Source organism: Ursus arctos, unplaced genomic scaffold (genome assembly GCF_023065955.2).
Source record: "Ursus arctos isolate Adak ecotype North America unplaced genomic scaffold, UrsArc2.0 scaffold_31, whole genome shotgun sequence".
NCBI lineage: Eukaryota > Metazoa > Chordata > Mammalia > Carnivora > Ursidae > Ursus > Ursus arctos.
In genome coordinates this window covers 17,128,831-17,148,013 of record NW_026622997.1, presented here as the reverse complement: position 1 = coordinate 17,148,013, position 19,183 = coordinate 17,128,831, and the positions used below count along the sequence as shown (strand labels likewise).

The window sequence follows — 19,183 nt, the reverse complement described above, 5'->3', positions numbered from 1 at the left end:
GCATTGTAATGGTCAGGACGGTGAAGAGACTCATCTGTTGACTCATCCGACGACTTAGTCACGTTGACTGGCGTGGCCTCTTTTGCCCCCAAATGTTAGAGTTGAGTAGTTGCTATAGAGCCTCAAATCTTTACCAATTCAACTATCAGAAAATGTTTTCTGAAATTTGTATGGAACCATGAAAGACCCCGAAAAGCCAAAGCAATCCTGGGAAAGCAGACCAACGCTGGAGGTACTACGATCTCAGATTCCCAGATCCACTACAAGGCTGTAGGGTACTGGCACAAAAACGGACACACAGAGCCAGAGAACAGGGGAGGGAGCCCGGAAATAAACCCACGCTTATATGGTCAATTAATCTACAACAAAGGAGGCAAGAATATATAATGGGGAAAAGACCCTCTCTTTAATAAACGCTGCTGGGAAAATATATAATGGGGAAAAGACCCTCTCTTTAATAAACGCTGCTGGGAAAACTGGACAGCTACATGCAAAAGAATGGAACTGGACCACTTTCTTACACCATACACAAACATAAACTCAACATGGATTAAGGACCTAACCGGGAGACCTGAAACCATAAAAATCCCAGAAGAGAGCACAGGCAGGACTCTCTTTGGCCTTAGCAATGTTTTTCTAGCTATGCCTCTTAAGGCAGCAGGAACAAGAACAAAATTAAACTATTGGGACTACATCAGAATAAAAAGCTTTTTGCACAGCAAGGGAAACCATCAGCAAAACAAAAAGGCAACCGACCGAATAGAAGATATTTGCAAATGATATATCCTATAAGGTGTTAATAACCAAAATATATAAAGAACTTACACAACTCAATGCCAAAAAACCAAATAATCCAATTAAAATATGGGCAGAGGACCCGAACATTTTTCCAAAGACGACATCCAGATGGCCAACTCACATGAAAAGATGCTCGAGGTCACTCATCATCAGAGACATGCACGTCGAAACCACAATGATGTTGCCCTACACCTGTTGGACTGGCTAGTATCAAAAAGACAAGAAATGGCCAAAAACAAAAAAAAAAAAAAACCAAAAACAAAAACAAAAAAACCAAGTGTTGCAAGGATGTGGAGAAAAAGGAACCTTGCGCACTGTTGGTGGGAATGCAAACTGGTGCAGCCGCTGTGGAAAACTATGGGTGTGCCTCAAAAAATCAAAAAATAGAATTACCTGCGATCCAGTTAATTCCACTCCTGGGTATTTACCCGAGGAAAATGAAAACACTAATTCGAAAAGATATATGCACCTCTGTTTACTGCAGCATTATTTACAGGAGCCAAGATAGGGAAGTAACCCAGGTGCCCATTGACAGATGAACGGATAAAGAGGATGTGGTGTTTATATGTGCAATGCAATACTGTGCGGCCATAAAAAAGGAGATTTTTTTGCCATTTGCAACAACATGGATGGACCTAGAAGGCATTATGCTAAGTGAAATCAGTCAGATGGAGAAAGACAAGTACCACATGACTGCACTTATATGGGAAATCTAAAAACCAAAATGAAGAAGCAAACAGAAACAGAAACAGACCCACAAATACAGAGAACACACTGATGGCTGCCAGAGGGCGTGGGGGCTGGGCAAATGGACAAAGGGGAAGCGGGAGATACAGGCTTCCAGTTAGGGAATGAAGAAGTCACGGGATGAAAGGTACAGCCTGGGGAATACAGTCAATGGAAAAACAACAAAGTTTTCTGACCTCTGGCTTAAACGAATGTTCCCTAGCCTCGATCATGCCCACACTCACTTTTTGTGTGTGTATGTGCCATAGTTGAAGTCCGATTATACTATTTTCTCTTTGTATCTTTAAGTCAATGTTTAAAAGAACAAACACCATTGGAACCTCAATTTAAGCAATACCTTTGTGATCAAAGGTTTTGTGTGCTAATTATTGTGTTTATAGTTTATGTTAAAATAAATATGACCATTACAACTTCTATAGAAAGTTGTCCTACACTCAACTAATGTACGTATCAGCAAATGCATATGTCACATTTCGGTTCAATAACGGCCTAGAGCAGATTCTGTCAGCCTCGGCATGACTAACACTCGGGCTGGATGGTTCTTCGTGGTGAGGGTCTGTCCTGTGCATTGTAAGGTGTTCAGCAAGCATCCCTGGGCTCTACCCACGAGGTGCCATGGTATCTCCTCCAGTTTTGGCAGCCGAAAATATCACCAGACATTGCTGAATGTCCTGTGGGGGCAAAACTGCCCCTTTGGGGGCCACTGGCCTGGAACAGCCACAAAAGCTTTGGTACTCGCTGCTTCCCCAGCGTTGTACCATGTGAGTCTCTTCCAAAGCAAGCTCGACGTTGACCGTCAGGAATCTGCAGCATTCTCTGGATGACCAGGAACCGTCCAGATCCTTTCTTCTAAGTTCCTGACTTGTTGTGTCCCAGGGCTGATCCTCAGGGGTGGAACCATCCTACTGACGTTGTTAGACTTCCACCGAATAAATTCTCTGCACCCCTGCTCTGGTCCCTCAGCAGTTACCCCACACTCTTGAGCGAGCCGGCTTTTCTCATCACGTTGCCCAGGTCAGTGATTTACAAAATGACACTCTGGTGGCATGAGTCACCACACCTTGCAGAGTACCTGTCAAACTCCCCTAGGAAAAGCTGACTCATGTAATAAGATCCATTCTAGACCATTCACATCAAAACTCGTCGGATGAAGTGCTGAGTTTGCTTGGAATTCAAATGGCTCTCCTTGCCTATGGTTTGTGTTCACTGTTGCTCTCCCCAGCACTGACTGGATACGAACACTGTAGGTCAGCTTAAAGCCTCTCATCCCTGCCTCCTGGATGGAGCCTTCCTTTACTCTTACTGCACTACTGCACGCAAACAGGATAAAAGTTAACATTTTAAACGCTCACCCTGTGCCATGCATTGGCTCATGTGAGCCTGACAACAACCCTTTTGGACGGGTACTACCGTTACCCCGTTTCAGAGCGGAAAAGCAAGGCGCACGGCCAACGTCACAGGTGGAGTGGTGCAGACATCACTGAGCTCAGGCAGGAGGAACTGCAGAACTTTATCCCTTATTGATGTCACAATACCACCAGCTACGCAGAGCAGAATCCCTGCTATGGCTTTGAACTCTGTCTTCTTCCAGGACCTTCCCCTGCCCACCCTCTCTAGGGCGGTCAAACAGATTTGATCATGTAATTCTCCCAGTTAAGACCTCTGAAGGGTCTGTCACCTTGACGAACTCCGGCCCCTCTGTGTGGACGAGGGGGCGCTTCACAAGATGGTCCCATGCTTCCTTTCAACCTGAGCTGTTCCCACTCTTCACTGTACCCAGCGTTCTGGCCACATGAGGCCACTCGCTGCTTCCCAAGCACACTGGGAATTTTCTTGCCTCCTCCCTCTGCTCCTACCATCCCTCAGGCTCAGGACTATCCCCTCAGAGTTTGGCCTGGGGCATCCCCCACCCTCCAGGGATAGCTCAAATGCCAGTTCTTCTGAGCAACCTTTTCTGATTTTTCCAACGGACACCAGGCCTTTCTCTGGGCTCCCAGGCTCTGCTCCCAATTCCGTTATGGCATCTGTCATATTATGTTACAATTACGTGTCTCAGCACCTCCCCCTGCCCCACTGACTGCGCATGTCGCAGACAGAGGCTGGTGATCCATGATCTTCAACTCTCAGCCCCATTTTTGTGCATGTTTTTGGAACGGATGGAAAAGTCAGTCAAATATTTGAACTGAAGTCCCCTGAAATCAGACTAGGCCATGTTGTGTGTTCCCATCATTTAATTCACTAAAATAACCATCCCTGTGACCTTTAGAGTCTTGTTATTGTCGGGAAAATATCCTTGTGAAAGGAGAATTAAGGTTTTAGAAATTGTGACTGAGAGTTTTTCCCTAAGAAAATAATCCAAAGAGATAAGGCACAGAGATCTCTGCAAGGAGGGGTGCCATGGTACCCACAGTGCCTTCCATCTCAGGACTACAGGAGCACAGAACGGGTGAAAGAAAGAGCTTGAAGTCATTACATTTTCTAATTCTACACTCACAGCCTGTCAGGCTACTTCCATTAAGACTGTCCAGAGTTGGGCCATCTTGTAAGGTAAGGTAGTTGGGTGAGATGAAATCTATCTAGAAGGTTTCTTCTTATAGGACATTTTTTTTTTTCTTATAGGACATTCTATAATGAATTTAAATAAACACCAAAGGCCCTAAATTATTCTCCAGGGATGGAGGAAAGAGGAGATTCTGTTGCATCTACCTAGCTCCAAATGATGTAATTTTCCCAGCAAATGTCACAGGGATGAGCATTTCACGATATTCACGAGACGCTGGACAGCTGTGCCATTCTGGAGTATTTCCATTCTACTAATTAAATATATCAGGGGCTCCATGGCTCAGGATGAAAGAACAGGGCATCTTTCAAAGCAGCTATAATAGCTAACACATATGGTCCTTGAAGGGTCCTATAAAAGTGCTTTGTAAATGTTCATCTTCTCATTGACTCTTCACAAAAACTTGAAGGGTACTGCTATTATCTTGATTTTATGGATGAGGGCATTGTGTTTCCGGGAAAATGAGGGAAGTGATCACGTGGTTGTGATCATAGCAGGGATGTAGCTTTGGGTCTTCTCACTCCGAGACTGTGTTCTTTACACGAACCAGGCTGTCTTCTCCCAGAGAAACTTCGATGTCCAGGATTTTCTTGTACACGTTCATGAAATGCAATTTGTACCACAAATTCAAGAAAAAATATGGAAGATAATAATTTTCCATGTAACAAAAGGCAAGGATAACAGATGCTCACAGAACCCAACTGCTCTTTTGCTATGAATTTTGCTCTGAAGAGTCCCAAGGTCAGAGGCTCTTATGGAACAGAAAGGCAGGTGTGAATTCTAGACTCCGACAGCATAGCATAGTTTTAGTGTGAGTATCACAGGGCTGGAGGTGAGTAGGTGTGCAGATGGAATGGGATACAAGAGAGAAGAGACAATAATTAGTAGGCTGAATAATCCAACCGTGGATCATGGAGTGTTGTCACTAAGAAGGGGGACTGCATGGATTTCTTGTGGTCACATTAATAACCTATTTCACCAAGGATAGAAAGGCCTCACCATCAACTCTTCCCGTTTCCTTGCCTTATTTTTCTTCGGTGCCCCCTCCCCACTTCACAGCACATTACATATTCATGGGTCTCCTCCCCTGAAAGGTAAGCCCACGAGGATGTGGACTCTTTTATCCTCGTTGACCAAAAATGATACTTTCCTTCATGAAAAAAACGAACAGGAAGAATAAAGAAAAATTTACCTAAAACAGGATGCCTACTATTTACAACAGACACAGTACTAACAAAAATTCTGAAAGCTTGAGAGTAGAAGGGCAGTCCTAAATCTGCGAAAGCATACATTCTAAACTCTCTTCTCCTTCATTATGTCCCCATGATATAACACGGAAGTGAAAAGCTTCATTTGCTCCCTCGGTCCCGTCTCCATCAAGAAAAACATTTAGCAAGTCTTCTCTTTGGAAAATTCAACTCTCCTTTTTGACTCTGCTAAGCCAAGTAGGAGACACATAGACTGGGAACACAAAGGCACCCCTCAGATTTCTATCACCCCTCCCCTCCGCCATTTTCCTACCACTGAAATAGTTGCATGTTCTAAGGAATCCCTTGACTTTGAAAATTAAGAGATTATCTTATACCTATCCTGTTTAGTACTGGGGAGGGAGAGGCAGTTTACTTTGAATAATTCATAGAGAAATGAATGCCAAAACATCTACAACAATTCAGAGTCATGACAACGGTTGGTCTCTTTTCAAGAGAGCTTTCTGTCATCGCTCTATCTCTGTCACATGGTAACAGGCAGATGCATGGCAGGGCCCTGGGCCTCATCCACAGGTGGGGGGTTACAGGTTACCAAACCCCCCTAATATTCTTTTAGGAAATCGGGGGCAGGTTTTGAAATTAAAAATCACTGTCTATTCAAAATCCTCATCTTCCTTGAAAATACTGGAGAATCATCCTTTCTAAAGAAAAACACGTAAGAGGTACTGCTTTCTGGCATCGGATTTCAGAGGCAGTGCTTGGTAAAATTTTTAAAAAGACATTAATTTCCTCAAAGGACAGAAGAAATTTCTTATCTATGAACATAACACTGAAAAGGAAACGCAACTTCCAAAGGAGCGGCTTCTGTAATGTGTGCGAGTTCTAAAGACAGTTTTCTGAGGGGAGAGAGGACAATTTCCTTCCTGGAGACCAAAAATGTGTGAGAAATTATACTACGAATTACAGCGCCTGAGGCAGAAGAATGACAGAAATAACCACTGAAAGCCAAGAAAACAGTGAATCAGCTTCATTTCAGGCGAGCAGGCGCGATTGTGCGTTTTATCGTGGCCTTCGAAGATAAGAAACTCGACAGGAGAGCTTTTGTTTCTCTGTTGGACTCTCGTCAGCAGGAAACTATGCCGCTCTATATATAGACCAGGGCACTGAGCCTTCCTGAGTCGAGGATGTGTTTTGAGCTGCTTTTTTCCCCAGGAGTGGTGATGAATGTAAATTAATTCATTCATGATCCCTTCCTCTGCCCTTTCCAAGGACCAGGGACCCCACATTTCTGAAATCCTGTCTGGGGTTGGGATGGGAGAAATAAAACCGTAAGACGCACAGAGTCTGACCAGCTCTGCCCAGCCTTCCCCAGTTCGGATGGTGGAGCCAGACTGGTGGCTTTCTCACGGAACTTTATCCGTACACATCAGCGGGGGTCCTAGGTCATGCTTGGCTGGATGTCTGAGACGCAGAAGGGCCACTCACTAGCTGTACGTCTTGGCTGAGTTGCTCATCGGTTAAACGGAGACACCTGTCTGCCCACCTCATCGGCTTTCTCGGAGATAATGCTGGTGCAGTGTGTTCGTTAACGCCAGGGCTGATGGTTGCTGTTTTAACTAGGGGTGCACTTAAGCAATGACCATTCATCAGAAACCAGTCATTCCGGATATTATCCGTGAATTTATTACAAACACTTCCTTTAGCCTTTTGGTTAGTTTTGGCCTGAAAAATCTTTCTGGACAATGGTTTCTGAGAAGATCAAAGAATCAACAGGCACACACGGGGCAAGAGCAGGTTTTCTACCGATGCAACACAGGAATTCAAGAGCAGAGTCTCCCTCTTTTGAAAATACACTTCTTTTTTTTTTATCCTCCTAAGACTTCCCCTAAGCAGTTTGCTCACCACCCGGCAGGGGAGAATATGTCCTGCTCACAGTGACATCACCTTGCACTGAAATCACACCATGCCCCTGGGAATCAGTTACATCATAAAACAGTATCCACGTGCAGCCACTTCAGATAAATACATGTTTCAGTCAAAGAAATGACCTGAAGTAAGAAATTGGCAGTTCTGGCCTCAAGAAGTCAGGGACAAATGGTCATTGATACCAAAAAGAGAATCCTTCCCTGGAAATGCATTTCATTTAAATATGTATGTGGTTTCATAGAAGATGAACAAAACCCTGAACTTCTTCGAACAGATGCCACCTCACAAGCAAATGACATTTGGGTCTTCGGTTTCACTCCTGCCAGGCCACCAATGCGTGTCTGCTTATCATCACGGAACACTCTGATTTGCAGATGGAAGCACTCTTACCACAAGCCAGTGCAGTAATGAGACTGTTATGGTTACAAGAAACCTTGGAAATCATCTAGTTCACGAGCAAGAATTATTCTCGAGAATTTCTTGTGACCCTGGAGGCCACATGAATAAAAGGAGTTGCCACCATGGAATGTATTTATACTAGGATTATGAATTGTGCTCTTCGGAAGGTCTAAAAGTAATTATGGAACAATAGGATTTGAGAGATTTAAAGAATCTGGGGAGTGGGGAACAGTGGGGGAGAAAGGCTACTGATTTCAATTTCTTCTGTCCAAGGTTGAAATTACTCCTTTTTCAATATTCTTGACAGTAGTAATTTAATCCCCAGCTAATGTGTAAATATAAAAATGGGGATATTATAAGCAAACAAAATAAACTATTGACATACCTAAACTTATCAATATTATTTCAGGGGCGCCTAGGTGGCTCGGTTGGTTGAGCACCCAACTCTTGATTTCGGCTCAGGTCATGATCTCAGGGTTGTAGGATCGAGCCCTATATTGGGCTCTGTGCTCCACGTGGAGTCTGCTTCTCTCCCTCTCTCTCTCTCTCTCTCTCTCTCTGTCTCTCCCCCTCTGGCCCTTCCCCTGTTCCCACTCTCTAAAATAAATAAATCTTTGAAAAATTATTATTTTAGAAGAAATACCACAGATGTTATTAATTGTGTGTCTACCACAATGCTTGGCATGCAGTACTCAATAAACGTTACAAGAGTTCGAGATGGTTCTGGAACCCTTTCTGCGTCTGACAAACCATCATTGGTCTGGACTTGTTAACACAGATGCACAATATCCCGGAAGAGGTAAAACCAACCTATTTCTAGAAACATTCACAGTCAACAGCCTACCTCAGTCTATCGCACACGAGGTGACAGAGTTGGACAGGTCCTGAGTAGATGATCTCTCCTGCTAGGTTTTCCTTTGATGAAGTACATGAGTAAAGCATCGGAAACAGCTCTTAGCCTATCCTTCTTGAAGACCTCTAGTACCCCCTCCAGCAGCTCCTGGGTCCTTCCTTATGTCAGATTACACTCTTCTTTTATTTCTCTCATTCTCAATGATTGGTTCTCTACAAACTCGGGGAGTCACCACCAACGTCCTGCCTTTTCAGAAAAGCCTCACCACTCATTTGGAGACAGTCTATCACTCCTTCCTCTCATCTCGCTAAAATGTTCTCTCGTTTCCTTTCTCCCTCTTCATCTGGTCATTTCCATCTTTTGGATTTCAGGTGAAAGGCAGCTCTCTAGGGAAGCCGACCCTGAATCTCACCTACCAAGCTGACCCCCTGCTGTATGCCCTCCTCCCTCCCTGGTACTGACTCACCCAGTTTATGCTGCTAGCAGTCTCTGCACCCCGCTGGGGCCAGCACTGTATCCCCAGTGTCAAACACAGAGCCTGCTCCAGAAAAGGTACTCAATAAAAAATTGCTGACTGATCTTACGGATGCTAAGGAAACATAGGTACCTTCCTTTTTAAATGTCAGAGCTTTCCTGTTCTAGCTGTTGAGGGATTCCAGGGTAGGAAAAGGTAGAGGAAAACGGAATTTATTAGAAATGTGTTTATTTGTCCACTTTAAGACCCATATGTAGTAAGCAAACGTATCTCTGTAGAACTAAATACGTGGTTCTTAAAATTTCCTAAACCAAAACCCAATGGGTGAAAATAACAGTATTAAGAATATCAATTATTGATACATGAGTGATAATAGGAACAAAAACATGTGAATTTTCTGCTTTTTTAGTTTCAACCCAGAGATTTCCATTACTCCTTCCATGCTAATACACTCCCCTTCCGCTAATCCGTCCGGATGCCCCCTCGTCCACCTTTCATCTGCTTGTGCCTATTTTTCAGATCTCTGTAAATTCTTAAAAGTCTGAAAGTTTGGTTTTTGTCTTAGGTGGAGGTTACTGAAGACAGCTGGATGATCCGATATGAAACTCTACACCCCAACAGTCCGCTGGAAGAGCCACAGATGATCACTATTCTATCATATACAATAAATACGGTCCAAGAGAATTAAATGAAGGGACAACGAACTTCAGTGGGTAAAGTTCATCACCGACATTACAGTATCTTGAACTCAAGTCTGATATTACTCAGTGTGACAAGCAAAGACCTATATGCAACTTTAAAGGAAGACACTTTGACTTTGTTTCTAATATCTACAAAACAAAATTCACACAGCTCCACAATGGGATGGGGAGTGTACCCACAACTAAAGCTTGTTTCTATAATTAAGGGACTTTCTAATAAAACATTAAACATCAGGTTAAGATACCTGTCTATTCAAAGATCGGAAGAACTTCTAATAATATTCATTTAATACACGTTCACTGAGTACTTCCTACAGGACAGGTCCCATGAGGGACTGGGGGCTGAGTGGGAAGACAAGGCTGGTCCCAGCCCACATCAAGGAGAGAATATGCAGACAAACACACAACACTGTGTGCAGACACTCACGGCCCAGAAGGAGGCAGAGCTTCCTCTGCGAACCTGAGGAGGGGTCAAGGAGGACAAGGTGTTTCTTGAGAAATAAGCAGAATTTTGCTTTGCCAAACAAGGTGGAATGAGTGGTGGAGAGGAGAGTGCATTCCAGACAGAGGGAGCGTTCAAAATTTTGGGATCATGAGAAAAATACAAAAGGTTAAAGACATGTTCTTCCTGCTATCACTTAATATTTAGGTAACATGTGTCTTGCAGAACTCAAAGCTCAACAGTGACAACATCAGGAGCGCTCTATCCATCCCCAGGAAGAGCTTAATCATCTAGCCATAGTGGTTACCAAGGACTCTTCATTCACTCACTCACACACTGGTTTATTCCCTCAAACATTTATTAAGCACCTCCAGTGCCTATAAGCCAGGCCCTATGCTAGGTGCTCAGGATACAAGTCTGAACAAAACAGTTCTCACCTCTATGGAGAAGAGCAATAAGCAAAAGGAAAAGCCAGCAATACAGAATGTTAGATGGGGAAAAATGCTACAAAAAGAATAATGGGGGGGGGGGCGCTGGAGAATATACTGTGTTGGGAGGAGGGTTGCAATGTTTAGAAGGGAGATCAGGGAAGGCCTCACTGAGGAGGTGACAAGTGAGTGCAGACCTAAGGAAGGTGATGGAGGGAGCCCTGAGGATAGGTTAGGGAACAGCAGTCTAGAGCGGGGGAATAGCCAGCGCAAAGGCCCGTTGTCCGAGGGCACCTGGCCTGTCCAAGGCTGTGAGAACAGCGAGAGGGCCTTCGTGGTGGGTGAGGGTGGGCAGTGTGGGGAATGAGTCAGGGACATGACAGGGGTCCACGCCACGCTGGCCTTCTTTGCTTTTCACTCGTAAGTGCACTGGAAGGCCAAAGAAACATTCTGGGCACAGTCATTATTATGGGTTATTGTGTCCCCCTCAAAGTTCATGTCTTTAAATCCTAATCCCAGGACCGCAGAATGGGACTGCATGTGGACCCAGTGGTCTTGAAAGGAGCCACTGAGCAGGATGAGGTCATTGGGGTGGGGGTGGGGTTCTAACCAAATGACTGGAGTCCTCATAAGAGCAGGAGATTAGGACACAGACACACACATAGAGGGAAGACCACGCGAGGACCCAGGGAGAAGACGGCTGTCTGTGAGCCAAGGAGAGAGGCCTCAGGGGAAACCAATCCTGCTGACACTTTGATCTTGGATTTCCGGCCTGCAGAGCTGTGAGAACATAAATTCCTGTTGTTTAAGCCCCCCAGTCTGTGGTACTCTGTTATGGCCGCCCTGACAGACTAATGCAGTCATGATCCTATTTTTGTCACACTTTGTCTATTTGACTGAAGAGGCAGAAGTGGAGGCAGGAGACCAGGCAGCAGGGACAATGGAGGTCAGACCACCAGGTGGGAAGCGGCTCATCCAAGACATACCTCAGTGTAGACCCAAGAGGATTTGCCAGCCCTTCAGAGATGAGGTACGAGAGAAAGAAGTGTGTCAAGGGTGACCCCAAGATTCCTGGCCTGAGCGACTGGAAGGACGAATTTCCCTTTTCCTTAATTAAGAAGGACTTCTTTAAAGTGTATTCCTTTAAGAATCTTCCCCAAATTCCTTCAGGGTCAACAAGGATACAGATCCCATCTTCATTTTACAAACAGGGAAGCCAGAGCACAGGGAATTGATGAACTGAATTAAGATGAGAAAGAAATTAGTGGCTGATTAGGATTTTAAGTCTGAATTCCAAGATTTATGCCAATTAGCTCACCGAGCTTACTGCGGATATTAAAAATTGCATGATACCTGAAATGAGAAAATTGTCACTTTCAAAAAAAGATATGAATCATCAGGGAACGAAACAAATGAAGACCCTGTCATTTCAGGAAACAGACACACACAAAATCTCCAATAAGACAGGATCAAACCTATTTGTAATGTGCCTTTTAGGGTCACTGAGGTGAATTTTTATGTAGTTTGGCGCAACATTCACTACCGTTTCTTGGACATTTTCAACGCACGCCAGGCAATAAGACGACAGATTTGGATGGAAGAAGTCACTTGTTCTTCACAATCCTAATGAGGTTGGTGGTGGTATTATTACCCCTGTTTTACAGATGAGGAATTGAAGGCAAAAAGAAATGGTGTCTGAGGCTGACATCACAGCAGTTAGACTGTGCAAACCCGTGATGCGGGGGGCTCCCCTCCAGCCTGGCTGCCCCGCCGAGGGCAGCCCTGTGACCTTGGATAAATACGGCACTCTTCAAGTTTGCTTCAACTTCATCTCTAATTCCCTCGTCCTGCACCCCTCCCCCAAATCGGGTGAGCCAATGCGGTAAGTGACCAACCACATGTCACATCTTTGCATCACGGAGGAAGTTCAGGTTGGAGTAATGATTAAGAACTTGCTCCTATCGATAGCAGCCTTATCAGCAATAGTCAAATCAGGGACAGAGCCCAAATGTCCACTGACTAATGAATGGATAAAGAAGGTGTGGTGTATATATAAACAATGGAATATTACTCAGCCATCAAAAAGAATGAAATATTGCCATTTGCAACAACGTGGATGGAGCTAGAGAGTATTATGCTAAGTGAAATAAGTCAATCAGAGCAAGACAAATACCACACGATCTCACTCATACGTGGAATGAAGAGACAAAACAGATGAACAAATGGGAAGGGGTGGAGGAAAAAGAAGAGAGGGAAACAAACCATAGGAGACTCTTAATGATGGAGAACAAACTGAAGGCTGATGGAGGGAGGTGGGTGGAGGATGGGTTGGAGGGTGAAGGGGATGAAGGAAGGTACTTGTTAGGATGAGCACTGGGTGTTGTATGTAAGCGACAGATCGCTGCATTCTACTCCAGGAACCAACACCGCACTGTATGTTAACTAAGCACAATTTAAATAAATGTTAAAAATAAAATTAAAAGAACTTGTTCACACAAATCAGAACAGATTTAGAGTATTCTTGGGAGAACACGATCAAGACGGTAAACGGTCTAGAAACCATCTCAATATATAGTTAATTATAACAAACTTGGGATTACTGGTGTGGAAGAGAGAAACCCTTATTCAAGTCACTGGCTGCAACCTTCAAAGATTTGGACATTTTTCACAGGAAAGGAAGACTAGAAATAGAACTGAGGGAGTCTAAGTTAGGAGAAGTAAGACTTTTAACTTAATATAAGAAACTCGATAATAATCAAACCTTCTTGACAATGGGGTGGGCTCTCTGGGGACCTCTGGAGGCTCCTGTTCTTGCAGGGAATGGAAGACAAATGGTCAGGAAGGCTGCGACAGGCAGTGCGCTGGCTGCCTGGATGTGCTCTCTGGCCCCTTTCAATGATAATAGGACTATTTATTCAGATTTATGGCCCAAAGTCTGGCATTAATGCTCCTTAATTCTTCATTTGATTTTCACATGAGTCAGTGTTCCATCAGGAGCCGACCACAGGAATGCACCAAGGTCCGACAGGTGACATTCCATGAGACCTCAGGGGCTCTGCAGCCAGCATGCCTAAGTGCTCGGGAATGTTTCTTCCCACTTGCCGTGCTTTTTGAGGTCACTGGAAATTGCCAGGAGAAGAGGGAAATGATTCTTTCTTTCTGTGTTAAACTTGGCCAGAACAAGGATGAAATCATGTTGACAGGCACCTGGGAGCATCTGTAGGCAGTTAAAAGGAGGGCAGCATCACCAGAGACAGTGGCAGGTCCCGCACTAATGAGAGGTGGCCTGTGATCCCATTGCTCCAGATCCATCCGGGACTTCTGGAAGACCCAGATGGGGATGCTCAGAAAAATCTCCCCATCTTTATTTGCTTGGGAAGAAGGCCTCTCTCTCTCGAGGGTGATCTTGTCAGAGTGATGTACACGTTAATTCCCTATGTCCTGGCTGGTCTATCAGAACAACCCTGTCCTTGACCTAAGGCGGGAAGGAAGGGAGACAGGAGGTAATGAGGGCCTGAGTGTGGCATGAAGCACAGGGGATCACCTTGGCCCAGAGGCCAACATCATGCTGTTCCCCATCTTGCCTCCTCTTCCCATAATCTCATCTGTTCTCTTCAATTCATTTCAGTGAAGAAATGACCTGGTTTAACGGGGCGCCTGGGTGGCTCAGTCGTTAAGTGTCTGCCTTCAGCTCAGGTCATGATCCCAGGGTCCTGGGATCGAGCCCCACATTGGGCTCCCTGCTCCACGGGAAGCCTGCTTGTCCCTCTCACACTCCCCTTGCTTGTGTTCCCTCTCTCGCTGTCTCTGTCAAATAAATAAATAAAATCTTTAAAAAAAAAAAAAAGAAAAAAAGAAATGACCTGGTTTAGGTCCAACAGACCTACCCACTGGGCTACACACAACTGAAATATTCTACAAATACACACTGAAATTACTGAACCGAAGAACGGTGTGTCCCTTGTTGGTTAGTACCTACCACTGAACCTTCTAAAACGGCGTTATTTCAGCAGAAACATAGTTAGCAACTAGCATGTTCTCTCGAGTATCCTTTTCAGTTCTCCTGCGAGATACAAAGACTTACTGGATATACAGCGGGGGTGGAGATCAGAAATGATGTGGACTGTTCGCGGTCTTCAGGAAAACAGCCGTACTGTTACAGAAAGAGTTCTGGATTTGCAGTAGGAAGACCCAGGCTTGAGGACGTGTCCCCTTGACTTACTGCCTAGGACGGTGCTTTTCAAAACGACTATGAGGAAGGACCTGTTTTGTTGGCTGGTTGGTCGGTATATTCATCTATTTTAATTTTCAATCTATCACTTGTAGCCCAAACACAGACTACTTGGCAGAGAGTCGGGAACTATCATAGAAAGCTCCTGACCATGTCCGTCTCGCCTCTGGCTCTCTGCCTCGTGACCAGCAGGCCCACCAGACTGCACCCGTCCCGTCGGCAGGACCTGGCTAACAGCTGTTACTACTCTGGGGCAGGTACTCAGGGTCCCAAGCTCAGACACATCCTGCCCAGCGGATTGCAGCACTTTCTTCTTGTTACGCTAGGGAACTAGGGCAAGCAACGCGCCTTGGAATCATGTTGGGAAATCTGGCAGAAGTGGGGTGGTATTTGCGCACGCGCGCGCACACACACACACACACACACACACACACACACGCATGCACACACAATTCAGAACGAGTCCTTCAGGTCCTCTCTGCAGATCTCCCAGCAGTGCTACTGGAGGCGGATTCTGGTGAAAGAGTGGACTGTGTGAGGTGTGGCTAAACACTAATGGGTCAGTAATCAGGCTACAAGCACCTGCTTCCTTCATCAGCAAGAACAAGGGGTGCCTTCCACATCTCCCATCCCCCTGCTTTTCCAGCACCATCCTGCCAGCTCTCATCTTTTCTTATTTACATTCAAATTGTCTTTTTTCTCTTTTTCTTCTTCTTTTTTTTTTAGAGAGAGAGCACGAGATCACAGGTGAGAGCAGGGGGAGGGGCAGAGGGAGAGGGAGAATCTCAATGAGTGCAGAGCCCTACATGGGGCTCGATCTCACGACCCTGAGATCATGACCTGAGCTGAGATCAAGAGTAGGACACTCAACTGACTGAGCCGCCCAGGTGCCCCTGTCTTTTTCTAGCATAAAAACAACACACACAAAATAAAAAAGTAGTACAGAAAGATATGATATATAAAAATAAAAGAATTTCTCTCCCATCTCCCCACCTGAGGGGTAACCACTATTAGTAATTATATGTATATGCTTTCAGAAAATGTTAAGACTTACAGAATGTTAAGACTTACAGAACACATATATATGTTCTCTTTATATATATTTATGTATTTAGATACACTTATATCAAATATTTAATTTATAGTAAATATTTATATTTAAAATCTATATTTACACATATTAATACATTTATATATTGCTTATATATTTATACATATTATACTATTTATATAGTACATGTGTATATACATGCATGCTTTTTTTTTTTAAGATTTTATTTATTTACTTGACAGAGAGACAGTCAGCGAGAGAGGGAACACAAGCAGGGGGAGTGGGAGAGGAAGAAGCAGGCTCACAGCGGAGGAGCCTGATGTGGGACTCGATCCCAGAACGCCGGGATCACGCCCTGAGCCGAAGGCAGACGCTTAACGACTGCGCCACCCAGGCACCCCTACTTTTTCTTTCTGATAAATATGATTGTTCTACAGTTTGGCAACTGGCAACACTGTTTTTTTTTCTTCCACAGTTTCCCTGACATTCAGTTTTTGGTCTGATTTTACTTTCAAACTTTTCCCTCAGTGAGGATGAGCCCTTACCCTGGTCTCTCCACTCCTGAGTCATGGTCAGATCCCCAAACCACCCCCAGCCAAGGCCAACTCCTCCCCCTGCACCCCCCCTTCCCCACCAATTACCTTTCCAGCCTCTGCATGGTCATGGCCAGCGTTTTGTTCAGCTCCTCGATCATCCTGCAGCCGGAGGGGTGCATGGGGAGGGAGCCGGTGGTGGAGGGGAGGTGCGGGCCGAGACTGCCGTACTGCAGCTGGTGTTGGATCTGGGACGGCAGGACCGTGTGGTGGTGCTGGGCCCCACTCTGCTGGCCACTCTTCTGGGCGGCGTAGGACGCCAGGGAGAGGTCTGGCCCCCCTACAGGCATGCAGATCATGACTTTCTTTGGAGGTAGCGGAGGCGACAGTTTCACTGGCAGACAAGGCAATTTCACGGGGGCGCCAGGATCTGCAGCAAAAGGAGGGCAAGAGGCAGCTGTGAGTTTGGGGGCCCGGGAGGAAACCTAGAACATCACACGTGCGCCCACCCTGGGACTGTGGGCGCTGACGTGGGCCCTGACGTAAAATGCACCAACGGGAGACCCAGTGGGTAAGTGCTACTGAACAAGCACCCGGCAACTCTGCTCCCTCAGGGCCCTCGGGGACCCAGGCATTCGCGACGTCTGTCACACAGCTGTCAGGCTAAGTAAGGCTCACCAGCAGCAGGAAGGGGCAACGAACGCAGTGCATTCTTCCATTTATGGAAACCCACGGAACTTCCAAGACACCTTTTCTAGCATATGCCATGATGTCTACAATTTTGCCACTGTCATGTGAAAATACCCTTTCAGCTGGCACTTTCTAACAGGCACGGGACTAGAAGCCAGTCCTAGGTTCAAGTCCATGAACAGCGTGTCCCTCCACAAGTGACACCAGTGCTGCTGAGCTTAATGCCCTCATCTGTAATCTGGGCATAATGCTCTATGAGGACTCTGTCACACAGCGGGCTCAGGGGCCCCACGTGGAGGCAAGGCGTCCACGGACTGTGTGCTATGTAGCTTATCTCTTCCTGTCCACACCCGACCTCCATGAGGTCTGGGCTCCGCGGCGGCTGGGCTGGTCGGCCCGCTCTCGTGGCATCCACAGTTGGGCTGTTCAAACTGCAGGGAGGCTCCAACAGGTACTCCTGGGCCTCGGTGGGACCTGCACACGGCCAGCACCCCTCGGTTCCAGGACAGTGGCTCGTAGGCTTCCCAGAGATGCTCCAAACTCCGGGGAGCTGCAGGACAGAACAGCCCACGGGCCACCTTTGGGACAACCCTGTAAATTCCTGGAAATGATCGAGCATGGCTGGGGGCAGGGTTGAGTCTTGGGGGCTGCAGGTTGGCCTGGGAGCAGCTCAGCCAGGAAGGGCACGGCGGGGGAGGGAAGGCTGTATGGCACGTGTGTGATGCAGGCAGAACGCTCTCGAATTCACACCACATCAGGAGGACCGCGGGTTTCTGCGTCTTGCTCCTTGAGGCCTTAGACTTTTCTCCGTCTGTCTACTCTGAGTGTGGCCTTCTCCAGTTTAATTTCTCCACAGTTCTACCAAACTGACATCCCGAGGGCACCAATTTGCCATCACACCCTCGTTTAAACCCCACCAATGGCCTAGAAATAAAGCCCACCTTCCTGACGCATCATCCAAGCCTTCCGTACGTAGTCTGCGTGCCGTCTGGCTCCTCTCTATGCCCACACTTCACCCCCTGAACTCTGCTCCGGCTTCCCTATCAAGAACGGCCTCTCCTTTCGTATCTGAAAAGCCTTACATCAAAGTCTCCTACGTCACCTACTGCTTTTCTCCCGTGGATTTTCCTTGTTTGCTGGCCCACAAATTCAGTCTCCAGCATCCCCTAAATCCCACAAGGTGGCCTTTGTCCCACACATTCTCCGCACGGGCTGTCGTGGTCTTCCCTGGTCTTGCCTCAGCAGACCGCTGCTCCTACTTCACAGAGAAACCCAAGGTGCACGGGCGAGGCCTCTCCTTCCCTCTAGAACTTCTGTGCTCCCCAAACTCCCTGATGTTTGCACACCCCTGGGCCCCTGCCATGGTCCCTCCTCAGTTTGGAATATTCCTCTGTTTTGTCTTCCTGGTCAATTCCTCCTCTCCCTTCATAGATCCAACTCAAAAATTACCTCCTCTGAGAAACCTTCCTGGCTCATTACATCACTCCTTCCATGCCACACCCAGCGGACCTACTGAGGGCACGAGGGAGGTCCGTGCCCACAGCAACGGTGCCAACAGTGATGGCGGAAAGAACTCGAGGCGCCCCTTACCCCGTGCCAGATACTAAGGACTTTTCAATTTAATCCTCACAGCGAGCCTGATGCAGAGACATTATCATCTTGCTTTTGCAGACGATGCACTGGACACCGAATGGTGCTTCCTTTTTATACAGCTGTCTCCTCTGCTGGAGAACAAGGACCTCGAATCACGTGTCACTACCCTTAGCGTCTTGTACGGTGCCCACAGCGAGAGGCTCACAACATGTTTAGAGCATGAGCTGACGTTCTGATGCTCTTTGGTGGGATGAATTTGCACCTCCCTCCAGAAATAGATACTCTCCGGGGTGGGGTGGGGGAGGGACAGGAGCATAAAATGGAAAATAATTTGAGGACCATGCAGCTGGGGCGGGGGGTGTGGACACTAAACTGTGGATCCTACAGCCGAGATACAGGGAAGCCTAATCATTCCGGGGGGCTTGACCAGCTTGCCCCCCCCCACAGCAAAATGCCAACCGGTCGTAACCACAGAGCTCCCTCACGCTCCTCCACGAAGGCTCATCCCGTTTGTCACCATCCCCCACGCACAGGACACAAGGTAACCT

General features: G+C 46.4%; 1 protein-coding gene across 6 annotated transcripts in view; it reads right to left on the bottom strand.

Annotated features, from left to right (window-relative positions):
* PHACTR1 (phosphatase and actin regulator 1) overlaps positions 1-19,183 on the bottom strand; it is a 527,166-nt gene that overhangs the window by 47,603 nt on the left and 460,380 nt on the right. For all 6 annotated transcript variants that reach the window (XM_057304929.1, XM_057304930.1, XM_026511501.4 and 3 more), the window contains one exon: positions 16,461-16,782. In XM_057304929.1, the coding sequence (XP_057160912.1) occupies positions 16,461-16,782 (322 nt within the window). The remainder of the gene's footprint in view (positions 1-16,460; positions 16,783-19,183) is intronic.